This window comes from Spea bombifrons, chromosome 5, assembly GCF_027358695.1.
Source record: "Spea bombifrons isolate aSpeBom1 chromosome 5, aSpeBom1.2.pri, whole genome shotgun sequence".
Lineage (NCBI taxonomy): Eukaryota > Metazoa > Chordata > Amphibia > Anura > Pelobatidae > Spea > Spea bombifrons.
This window is the reverse complement of record NC_071091.1, coordinates 40,831,917-40,844,378: the sequence shown is the minus strand read 5'-3', so window position 1 is coordinate 40,844,378 and position 12,462 is coordinate 40,831,917. Positions and strand designations below refer to the sequence as shown.

The window sequence follows — 12,462 nt, the reverse complement described above, 5'->3', positions numbered from 1 at the left end:
CTGGGGCAGAGTGGCAAATAAAAGGAAATAAAAACAAAAAAAATCAATCATAGTTTTATTAAATATGATAAAAAGTGAAATAGTGAAATATGTGAATATTAATATTTATTAGTAAAAACATTTTTCCTATAAGGTAGTCTTATATTCAGGGCCACCCCCAAATTAATATTAACATTTTGGGGGGTCGTCTTATAATCAGAGTCATCTTATAATTGTGCAAATACGGTAATTGATTTGTGGAAAGGCAAAGATGGCACATGCAGGGTGTTTGAGCTTTGGGGACCAAGATGGCTCAGACAGGGTGTTTATGGGACAAAGATGGCACAGGACAGGCTGTTTAGGAACAAAGATGTCTTACTCTGGGCTGTTTGGGGACAAAGGTGGCTCAGGTTGGGCTGTGTGGGGACAAAGATGGCATGTCCTATGTGTGTAATCTGGGTGCTGATCAGGTTCTGTGGACGCCATGGCCGACTTTTGGAGTGTACAACCCGTGATCTATGCCAGTAATTTAGGTATGTTTGTTTTTTTTATCTATACATTTAATGCTGAGTTGTTATGTAAAGTTCAATTGAGCTATACCTGCAAAGCTGGGTTTGTGTGTTATTCTGTTGATGCATATCTGCTATGCTATATTTCATACATTATTTATGTATACCTGCAAATACAGGGTTCGTATGTCTTATTTAGTTGATCAATACCTGCAGTGCTGTTTCCATGTGTTGTTTATTTGATCTATATCTGCAGTGCTGAGTTTGTGTGTTGTTGATCTATACCTGCTATGTGATATTTCCTTACATTATTATTGTGTACCTGCAAACACAGGATTTGTATGTCTGATTCTGTTTATTTAATCTATACTTTCAATGCTGAGTTCACATGCAAATTTCCATCGATTCATACATGCAAAGCTGAGTCTGTGTGTTATTCTGTATATGTATACCTGCTATGCTATGTTTCCATACATTTAGGTATACCTGTAAATACAGGGTTTGAATGTCCAATTCACTTGATCTACACGTGCAAGTGCTGGTGACGTGTTGTTTATTTGATTTATACCTTAACTACAGGGAGTAAGTAAAAGAGAGGTGTGGCTTAAGGATTAAGGGGACAAAGGGACTGCAGATGATTACGGGGGAGAGGACCTCTAAATATCATGGCAGGGTTAGAAGGAGGGAAGACTGCAATGACTCTCACAGTTTTCCCCTAATCTGCAGTCAGTGTGGCAATTTTTTTTGGTGAGGTAGCAGAAGGAGTAATTGCATGCTAGGGAGCGTGAAGGGGGACCAAGGAATGCGTGTTGGTAGCAGGGTACAATATTTTTATATATTGGCAGCAGGGTCTAATAATTTTAAATATATGGGCAGCAGGAGCTATTATTAAAGAATGAAAAATAATTGCCAGTTCAGCTATCATTTTGAAATCATATGTAGTTAAAATGCATGTCTAACGCAGATTATATATATATATATATATATATAGTCCAATAGTATACTACTGCACACCAACCAATTTCTTGCAGCCTGGTGCTTGGTAGCCCAGCAGAGTATATGTAGCGTTTTATAATTTATAATATGAAAGCTGCAGACACCACTGGGCAGACCTACATTAACCAATAGTACACATTTTCTATTTATTTAGAGCAGTTTTGGTAATATTTTAATGCAATATATTACAGTATTTTAAATAATGTATTTCAATTCTTGTTGATGAATACTTCATAGGCACAAAATGTGCTAGCTACAAATTGCTTTTTAATGCACCTTAAATGCAGTTTTTTATTCTAGTAATTAATGTCATCTAATTGCACTGTTCACATTAACGCCAATCCAATGAACTTTGGTACTGAATAGAGATAAATGTAATTCAGAATAGAAAAAGCTGCTCATTGCATTATTCTTCTAAGTGATCTAGATAATGCAATCCATACAAAAGCCCAGTAGTAAACACTAGAGACTTTAAGCCATAAGTCATTTGCAAGTGCACATTAAAACTGTAATACATTTACTAGAAATGGAAAATTTCTAGTAGGAGGCAATGGTTTATTATATGAAAATAGTCAATGTGATACCAGCGGTTCAACACACAAGCTATGATTTCATTCCTTTTGATTTGTGAAAACTGTGAGTCACGTAAAAAAATTTGTGCTTAAGTACACAATATACTATCTTCCCCTTTACAGAATGCTTGTTTGTGATTTTATAGTGCCCTCTTGTGGAAATATGTTGTAGCCATGGGAAAAAATGACCTACAAATAGTGTTTGTTGAAATATATTAATAGATTAATGAGCAATTATCAATATAGCCAAAGGCTAAACACCCAGCTCCTAGTAATAAAAAAAATAAGAAACATATATTGCAACATATATTAGTATTTATGACAATGGCCAGAGTTTACTCTGTTCAGCTGTGACATTATTATATTATATGCATCATTTTTTTCATGAGCTGCAAACTCATATCCACATATTAATTAAAACGGTCTGCACACCAGGTTATTCATTTAGGCATTTTAAAGAGTTGCTTTTTAAATTTGAAAACAATATGCATGAATTTAAATACTTTCATATTGAACATTTTTTAATACTCCCTTTAAATATTCTGGACTCACCTCCCAAGTACTTTCCCCTGCAATTTTACTTTTTAAAACATCTTCATAGTCATCACTATCCATTGCTCTTATATGCCCTTCATTCTGTAACACAACATTTGAGAATTCATTTTAATGTTTTCAAATTAGTTTTATATTTGTAAAGAAATACTGTCTAAACTCAACAAAGCACCAAACATATGTACAGTTTGTGACACCACTACCCAAGTGAGTCACAGAGTGTTAATACCCTTTCCATAACCGGTAGATGCAGCTCCCTCTTAAGTATTCCTCCAATACTTTTATCAGAAACAAGTCTTCATAAATCAGGGAGCAATCCTTTTGCATGAAAATAAAACAAACACATAATCATACTGTAATGCTGTAGGAAAAAATTATAGTAAATGGAATGTTTCTCTATGCACTCACAGATTGTCAAGATCACAGAAGCTAATCCTTATATTCCTTGGTTCTAAAAACAAATAAAACAATTCCAATGGCACAGTATCATAATTTATGCTTTGCAGTTAGGGCTGCAACAACTAATAGATAATAATCAATAATGAAAATCGTCAATGATCGTCATACTTTGAATATCTAACATTCTTATGGCTAATTGTAATTTTATGGCAGTTATATAACTTCAATAAAGTTTTTTTCTGAACCTGGTTTGATATCTACAAGACCACAGCAACAAGTGGTGGTAAATATAATGGTTTTATTATCCTGAATAGAGGCGAAATAGTATATGGCATTATTATATAAGATGGCTTGTGAGACTGCAGCTTATAACCCGAAATAATGACGTAATGATGTAAAAGGTATTTTTACCTATAACTGAAGTTCGACATTATTTGCATCTATTAAAAATTTTACTAATACTCTTTATACATTATTAAATTATTTTCATAAATAATTCATACCTGATAACCAATCAATAATACACTGTACGGGTCATATAGATATTTTGTAAATTGTGTTTTTACAGTAAATAATATCTTGATTAACTATCATGGTGGTATAATATAGCATTTTATAGCAAGACAGGAGGCTTCATATTTTGCATAACCTTCTTTACTGATTACCTCCAGCAGCAAAGGAGTTAACAACAAACAATAAGAAACAACCAATCAGAAACAAGTATAGTCTATATCAATCTCAGCAAACCGCAGCTCCTCCTCTTTCTTTGCTGCTTGCCTCCAAAGGTGAGAACTTATATATTTCTATATATTCTATATATTCCATATTGCATATTGTCTTTTCTTGTACTTATTGATTTATTATTATTTTAGTACTTTTGATTTTATTATTCTAATACATTATTTGCCGTTTGGTGTGGTATCTTATATTTTTATTTCCTACTATTATTACTCTAACTGTGCTTAAATTTTCTTTATTTGTCCTTTACATTGACCATACCACTCCTTCCTTTTCCTTGCTCAGCCTTCGTTCTCGGGAGCTCTTCTCCCTCTGTCTTCTCCGGTGGTCTCGCCTCGTCAGTCCACGTGGTTTTCTGTCTCCTCATCATTCCTCCCACGACGGCTCTTCCATCCTGCGGCGAGGTAATTATTTCTCCTCTCTCTCGCGGGGGCAGTGTTTCTGCCCTCAGCAGACACTTTCTCGTCTCTGTGCCATGCGGTTTCCTTCTGCGTCGGCACCACTCTCTCTCCTCGGCTGTCCGGGTCCGCGGTATCCCTCTCGTGCCGCACGTCATGCATTTGTTTCCTGTGGAGGCCCTCGCCCTCCACGTGGTCTTATCAGACCTTTAGTGGGGCTGCTGTTTTTTCTCTCTCCCTGCTGTGTCGGTCTAGTGGATTTGTTTTGCTTTTTTCTCTTATTTTGTAGGTTTGATTTCTATTTATATATATGTTTGATTATTTTTTGCTTTGCATGGGTGACCCCTATATACCTGCATGTGTCTAGGTACTGGCCTAGCTTGCACCAGAGGTTGACTCAGGTCTTTCCTCTTCTGCTCTTGGGGTGATCCCCTCTATTTGACTGTGGCCATTTACTTTTGTCCTGCCGGCGCTCCAAGGGTGAACCCCTTCTCTCTTCCTCGCGCTCTCGCTCCTGGGTGAACCCCACGCACACCTCAGGGGTGAACCCTCATTATTCATCCATTAACTCTTTGTTTCCGTTTGTGTTTTTCTACCACAGAAACACATTAACATATACTATGGCTGACGAATCCAGCACATAGATTCCTGCCGCTTTTCAGGCCTGGCTCCGCTCTGCCTTAGTTGCCTCTCTGCCCGCCGCCCTGGTTGAGGCTCAATCTTCGCACCCTGATCAACCTCTTGCCTCCCAGGGTGATGGTTCTGAGGCGGACACCTCTCCTCGGCAGACCCAGAGGGCTCATGCAAACGGATTTGGAATGACATTCCTTCCACTGCAAAGCCCCCCTGAAGAAAGTCAAGAGCGTGACTCTTCCCTCCACCCAGGAGCCCGATGTTTCGCCATTTAATGACCTGGCCGAGGAATACGAAACCCTTGACGAATACCATGCAGGTTCTTCGGGTGTCGCCTCTCCTCCTATTGCCGATCCAGGCCGGGATTCCGCCCCAGAACGTACCGGACCCTCTACGGCAGCCCAGGATCAACCTCTCAACATCACGGATGAAGCTGGCTTGCCCTTATTCGATCCATGAGAGTTACGCCATCCGCGTTGGGCAGAGTGGACCCCTTCCACCCACATCGCCAAATTCCTCAAGTACTGGCTTCGCTGTCCACTCGACAAAGAGGTAAGCCAAGCTAGCGGAACTGGCTCCCAAGGAGTTGAGCCCCGACGCCAACGGCCTGTTGTTTGGTTAACGTTTCCTCAAAGATCTGAATCAACATGTGAACATGTTAACTTATCTCAACAAGACGTTATGGCGGCGGTGGATTGGTTTCGGGAATCCACGTTCCAAACCTTTTACGTTCGCCCCACTGCGCACGTGGCTTTTTCTCTTCTTTTGGTGCGTTAAAAATGCAAAATATGAAGCCTCCTGTCTTGCTATAAAATTAGGGATTAATCTAGCCTTAGTGTAGAATTAATCTAAATGCCCTTGCAGTCGTGTTCTTGTTGTTGTGAGTGTTTCGCGTGTGCAATTTATTGTTTCTCTCTTGTGGGTCTGGATTCCCCTTTTGTTATGTTTGCAATTTTTCTTTTATTTATGCCTGCTCTGTTTACCAGTTCGCCTGGTGCTCTCATTCTGCACTTCTCCTTTCAGGTCGTCCTTCCGCGACTTAGCTTGCTGACTGCGGGTTGTTGATGTTTTCCTTCCTTTTCCGAAGGATCCTGTCCCGTTCTCGTTCTGTTCCTGTTCGGCATCTCCGCAAAGAAAGAGGAGGAGCTGCAGTTTGCTGAGATTGATATAGACTATACTTGTTTCTGATTGGTTGTTTCTTATTGTTTGTTGTTAACTCCTTTGCTGCTGGAGATAATCAGTAAAGAAGGTTATGCAAAATACTTGCCTCCTGTCTTTAATAAACTAAAATTAATTAGAATATTGGCTGCGCCTATTTTATCTCATTAACCCTTTCACTGCTAAGGACGTAATGGTTACGTCCTCACAAGTGGGCTTCAGGTGCTAAGGATGTAACCACTACGTCCTCAGCAGTGACTTACCTTCTGCACCGGCGATCTGGCCTGTATCCTCACAGGCATCGCCGGGGCTTCGTTCTTCAGCGATTACGTCATCGCGCAATGCCGTGATGATGTCATCTCACAACTTAATTAACAACTGACAATTGTCAGTTAAAGAGGTATGGGGGCATGCTGCTTAGATGCCTGTATCTCAGGTATCTAAGCAGCTACAGACCCCCAACATATACCGTTGGAAAGGCTTGTAAAAAAAAAAAAAAAAAAAATATTAAGCTAAAAAAGTAATAATGTAAAAAAAAGTAAAAAAATATTTGGGGGTCTCTAAAGGCAGATAAATAAAGATCAAAATTGCCCCCCAATTAAATTATCTAAATATAAACTATAAAGTATTCTAGCTAAATGATCACTGTGGTAGCCAATGTTACCACAGTAATCATATTGCCATAAAAAGTCACATTCCCTTTTTAAAAATGGCAGATACTAAATTTTAATCCCATGATCCCTTTGATTATGGGGTTAAATTTAGCCAATAGTAGAGGGAGGGAATTTTTGTAAATGAAATGCAAATATTATTAAAATCAGCCATTTAGCCTGTGTGGTAGGTGAGTAACCATCTCATCCCTGGAGCTCCTTGCATTTTTACAGCAAAACTTACATGAGGGAGAATAATAAAAAAAGACAAAAGAGAAGAAAAGAGTTTAAAAATAAAAAAAAAAAAAACAAAGGAAAGTAAATTTAGAGGGGTAAAGAAGAAGTTAATAAATATCTGGGGAGACCTCATGGAGGGAGTTAATGAATACATATGGAGAAAAGAATAACAGATGGGGAACAAATTTCAAGAGAATTATGGGAGAATTTCAACTCACAGCAAAATAGCTGAAGTGGGAAACTCTATTCTGACTGGCCTTAATGCTGCAATTTTCACAAATTCTTTGCTTAGTTAATAGACTTTACATTTAAAAATTCTTTATTTTTAAAAAGTATTTCTGTTTAATGTGTTTATAACTGTATTTATTGTAAAGACAATTTGCGGCGGAACCTACAAATTATCTTGCCACAGGGGCCATAGCTCATTAGTTCTAACACTGCACCTTCATCATATAATTGAAGGTAAACTTACTCTTACTTTCCATCTCCCTCACCCTTAACCATTAAAATTAACAAAGCACAATAATAGGACCTTCTATCCTATACTAGTATGTCTTCAGGGTATATTTACACTGCATGTTAATTAATAAATGTACAAATAACTAAAGCTAATTACAAAAGCATCAACTATAATGAAATGTATGTATAATTCAAAAGCTATAAGTACCGTATTTACTCTGAAAAAAGACGTCTTATACCCAAGGTCTTCTCATAATCAAACCTCAAACTTGAGTCTGAGACTAGCTTAGCGCACCAACATTTTTTCTTTTCCCTGTTTGCACATATTTGAGGTTGTTGGCTCCTCATCAGTCTGGTTGCAGCCTGTTTATATATTTGTTGCCAACTTTATTAGGGTGAGAAGCACAGACAGTTTTCATTTTTTGTATGTATTATACAGCCAACACACTGTATTTGCAGCATGCTCACACTTTTTCGTAGGCTTTGTATTATACATTTGTATTATTTGAGCCCGAGACTAGCTTAGCGCACCAACATTTTTTCATTTCCCTGTTTGCACATATTTGAGGTCGTTGGCTCCTCATCAGTCTGGTTGCAGTTTGCTGTCCAGGGGTTAAATGGATGAGGTTTAATTGCACCTCCCCAAACAAAACTTGGAGATAGCCTGCAGGCACCCCGGAGCAGGCATGAAACATAGCACTAGAATCATGTCAGGGTGGTGCAGGTTAGGAGTATGGAAGCTAAGTAGAGTATATAGCGGAAACATAGCAAGCAAGGAGGACAGAGCAAGGACAAGGAGACCAAGCAAGGAACATAACCAGACAAGACATACATGATACAGGGCACAACAAAGGACAGGGAACAAGGCAAGGAACACAGAGGAAGGAGTGAGGAGCCGGAATCCTCGGCCGCTTCTCCTTTAAGCAAGGATAGGACATATTAACTGGAACATGGGGAGAGGAGAGAGGAACCAGAATCCTCAGATGATTCAGGGAAGAAGGGCAGTCACATGACGGCGCAACGTGAGACAGGCCTGATTTGGGCCTATGCGGATCAGAGGAGTCAGGGGTGTGCAACAGGGGATGACCGTGAAGGTAAGTCCTTGAACGTAAGAGAGGGAAAACAGAAAGAATAAAAGAAAGAAAAATAAAGTGAATATATGATGGGGACAGACAAAAACTGTGTGTGAGTAAAAAAGACAGATGTAGAGACAGAAGAATGAGGAAAAAGTGAAAGGAGAAAACAGGAAAGTGAAAGAAAAGGAAATAGAAAATGAGATGAGAAGATGAGGTGTGGTGACTGGATGTGATGGGTATTAAGTATGATGGTTGGGTGCTATGGGCATGCAATGCATTTTAATTATATGACTCCTTGCCCGGTCACGAGTTAATTAGCTATGTATAGTTATATAACTTGTAACTTAGGCATCAGGCGTCCACACGTACAGATCACTGTGCCGAATAAATAAGGAAACCCCCAAGCACATAAGAACAATATGGCGAAGGACCTCTGTTTAAACTGCCTGGCCAGCACCATAAAATAAAGGGCCACCCTGTGCCACAAAACCCCTGGGAAGTCCCCCCAACGGCTATAAAGGCCCACGGCAGCAACCACAAACTTTGAAGCCTCACCTGCGGTGTTTGCGAGAACGTGGACAGACAGCCCAGGATGGATCCAGGGTTCCTTGCGTCTGAGACAAGTGGCTCTTCAAAAAGACTGTTCTGAGGGGTTTCCCAGTCCCTGCTGAGTTCCGAGTTAACCAGCTAGAGGAGTGATAAATACTTGGCTCGGTGATGTATTACTGTATTGACATTTGACACTATATCATTAACTGCTGTGACATTGATTGATTGCGTAACTCGTTTTACACACATATACATATAAGTCTACACACATAGCTATTTTCTATCTGCTGTAGTAAGAGTTCTGTATTAATGTTTTGCTTGATCAAATTGCTGTGTGTTGTGCTGTCATTCCGTATCCTCATTGATTGGGCAAAACAGGGTGTAAGGTGTGATAGCTGGTAGGGTTGCGACGGGCTGGAAAGAAGAGAAAACCCTAATGAAAGAAGAAGAGAAGAAGAGGCAAGAGACTAAGTAAAGCTGTGGAAAAGGAGACATAATAGTTGGGAGAAGAGGTCTGACAGAGAGGAGACCAAGACTATGAGAGGAGACCACTGTGTGTGTTATCTGTGTGCTGGGGCAAGTCCTGTGGATGTACTCTGGGAGGAGTTCACCAAAAGCATTGTTGTTTTGCCCATACTTGAACTCAGAAAAATTTGGTGGTGCTTGCGGTAATGTCCTCTCCCCAATCCTTCAATCAGGGAAGAGGACATCACTGCAAGCGCCGCTATATTGCCCGAACTTCAAGTAAGGGCAAATGATGGCGCATTCAGTGACACACTCTCCCCTGATTGCAGTATAGGGAAGAGGACGTCACCACAAGCACATCCATTTTGGCAGAAGTTGCCGGGGTTTTTATCTGTGGAGATACGGAGGAAGATAACAGACTGAAAAGAGAAGGGATAAATAAGGAAAATTAAGGAAGAAGAAGATGCGTATGCATTCGGCAGAAGCCAAAGTGGTAGGAGAAGGTAGGGAAACATTTAGAAAGCGTGAGAGATTGTGGGCGAATGTGGGCCCATGAATTTTGGACCAAAATGTTGAGCGTCTTGTTTTGTTTTTGTCCATGGAAGTCTGGCCTCATTTTATCACTTCAATTCTGTAAATGTGCAATTCGTATGTATAGAAAATGCTCAAGTCTAGTAAATATGTATAACATTATATATATATATATATATATATATATATATATATATATATATAATCTTTTTTATGGGTTTTTTTTAACATTTTTTGTTAACATTGTAAAATTCTTCATAAAGTATCAGGTCTAAGAAAGAAAGATGTAATTTGCTATTAAAAAGTAGATTTAGCAGGCACAGTGTCCCCTCCCCAAATTCTTGCATATTTGTCACACTTTCACATCATGAAACTAATTTTAGACAAACATTAACTGAGTAAACACAAAATGCAGTTTTTAAATGATGAAATCTCGTACAGAAGGGAAAAACTATCCAAACCTACCTGGCCCTATGTGAAAATGAAATGTACCCCTTAAGTTACTAAATCATCCAATTAACCAAATGTAAATAGTCATTGGGTTCAAGGTCTCAAAAAAGCAGTGCATGAAACCGCGATAAGGCTCTGGGACGTCAGCTAACCATGGTGAGAGCCATTATTCACTTCCAAAAGTGATGAACCTTCGTAGGAGCGGCCAGCCTACCAAAATTCCTCCAACAGCACATAAACGACTTATCCATGAGGTCATAAAAGACCTCACGATTTTCCTCTAACGTGCCTACACAAACTATATACTGTTTGTTTTCCCCACGACAAACAGGGCTTTCTTTTTTTAAAAAAGATTCATCTTTATAACCCATGATTTAGTATCCAAAAATAGAAAAAAATGGAAACTTAAACATTATTTTTTTGTACACTTTTACACCTTAGACTTTGTACACAGTGCCAATAAGAAATAAAACCCCCAAATATATTGATATAAGTCTCCTGGGTTTGCATACACCTATTAAAAGGTGCAATGGTTGCATGAAAAGCACTAAAATGACCCTTGTGAGTTAAGGTTGTCTGCTTTTTTGTAACACAATTTTGTCGGACAATTTTGTAATCTAAGTCCTTTTAAATGCTATGGTCCAAGTATACTACATTTAAAAAAGACAGCTTCCAAAAAGGGATCCACACTTCCTAATATTTGCCTCTAAATGCCAAGAATTTATAGAAAAAACGGTATTTCTAAACATAAGGCACTATTGTTGATTTTAATTTGTTATGTACGATTAATAATAAAAAACCAAGAAACCCTACTTGTCGAGAAAAACACGCAATCTAATATGTGTGGGTCCACTCAATTTAAAGAGGGAAATTTGGGTTCAACAAAGACGTTCTAAATGCTGAATTGCTTTTGTCCTCAAGTATAAAATAATCCCTTAAATGGTTAAACTATACCTTTTGAGACACAATCCTGTAACTATATGCAATTTGTGCTAGGGAAATGTAAGTATATATAGTAGCATTAGTCACCAAAGCTATTTATATCTCGAATAACAAGGTGTGTACCAATTCAACCAAAACAGAAAAATGCTGATTTTTATTTTTAGAAACATGTGTTCTACATATCAAGAATTGTTTGTACATGTAGACATTTGCATAAGGAGTGGGTCACATGCTAAGGAGGAGCAGACAGCTGATAAAGATTAACATTTTTTTAAGTTATATTTATACTTATTTCTTGTATTGGCCTATTCTGTTACTAATAAACAAATGTACTCTTTGACAACATCTATCGGTAATTTCCAGGGAAACAGCAAAATATACTGCTCTGGTAGATCATAAAGTGCACAGTGACAAACTTGAGAACTGAACGCATTAGATTTAGGTATAGATATAGGGTGTTTAGCAAAACCAACATAACTGCAGTGTTCAGGTTTCCGTTTCTTCTCTGAACTCTCCACGGAGTTGTCGCGTAAGTAAACGAACACCACAAAGAACAAGACGTTGGAGAACCCAGCAAGAGCCTAACACTAAACCAATATGCCTATGAATAAGGACTAAGTTTAGTTAGTATTCTCATTTCCCTGCTATTAAATGCCTTGCAGTAGATTATAATTTTGAAATAAACAAATCATTTTCCAATATACAGGAGTTTGAACTTTTATTTCACCTATTAATATAGATTAGCACTGCAGGTTGGAAATGACCAGCTGGGCTGGGTTTTGCACAATGCAAAACAGGCATTTGCTCAAAGCACATTGCAGATGGATGCACAAGCTGAAACCAGGTAGCCAAAAATAAGTGCTCAAAATTGGTTAAAGCATTGTCCCAAATCTTTTACCAGAAAGTAATGCTCTTGGAACAGGTCAACTTTGCTTTATGGGTAATATTACAGAATTATCAACTGCATACCCCACTCCTTATCATGCACTTCCCTGTTATTATATATGGGTGCTACTAAAAGAGGCTATCATTTTAATAGTGCATCCCAGGGGACATGGCTATACTCAAACCAGAACTGCAGTCCCTAAAATCTCAAACTAAATAAAATCTACAAAGAATTTAGTGCAGAAGCAGATCAAAATGTTTGTTTATCTAAAACAGGTACGGAA

General features: G+C 38.5%; 1 protein-coding gene and 1 long non-coding RNA gene across 7 annotated transcripts in view; one reads left to right on the top strand and one right to left on the bottom strand.

Annotated features, from left to right (window-relative positions):
• The window catches only part of LOC128497908 (uncharacterized), a 107,749-nt gene extending 101,713 nt beyond the window's left edge, over positions 1–6,036 (top strand). Inside the window, exon 2 of the long non-coding RNA XR_008354352.1 lies at positions 5,800–6,036. This is a non-coding gene — a long non-coding RNA (uncharacterized LOC128497908). The remainder of the gene's footprint in view (positions 1–5,799) is intronic.
• COBL (cordon-bleu WH2 repeat protein) overlaps positions 1–12,462 on the bottom strand; it is a 318,027-nt gene that overhangs the window by 146,889 nt on the left and 158,676 nt on the right. For 5 of the 6 annotated variants that reach the window (XM_053468136.1, XM_053468135.1, XM_053468132.1 and 2 more), the window contains exons 6-7: positions 8,912–9,043; positions 2,609–2,692 (exon numbers count right to left, since the gene is read on the bottom strand). In XM_053468136.1, coding sequence (XP_053324111.1) covers positions 2,609–2,692; positions 8,912–9,043 — 216 coding nt within the window. The remainder of the gene's footprint in view (positions 1–2,608; positions 2,693–8,911; positions 9,044–12,462) is intronic. The other variant, XM_053468133.1, reaches the window with a different exon arrangement.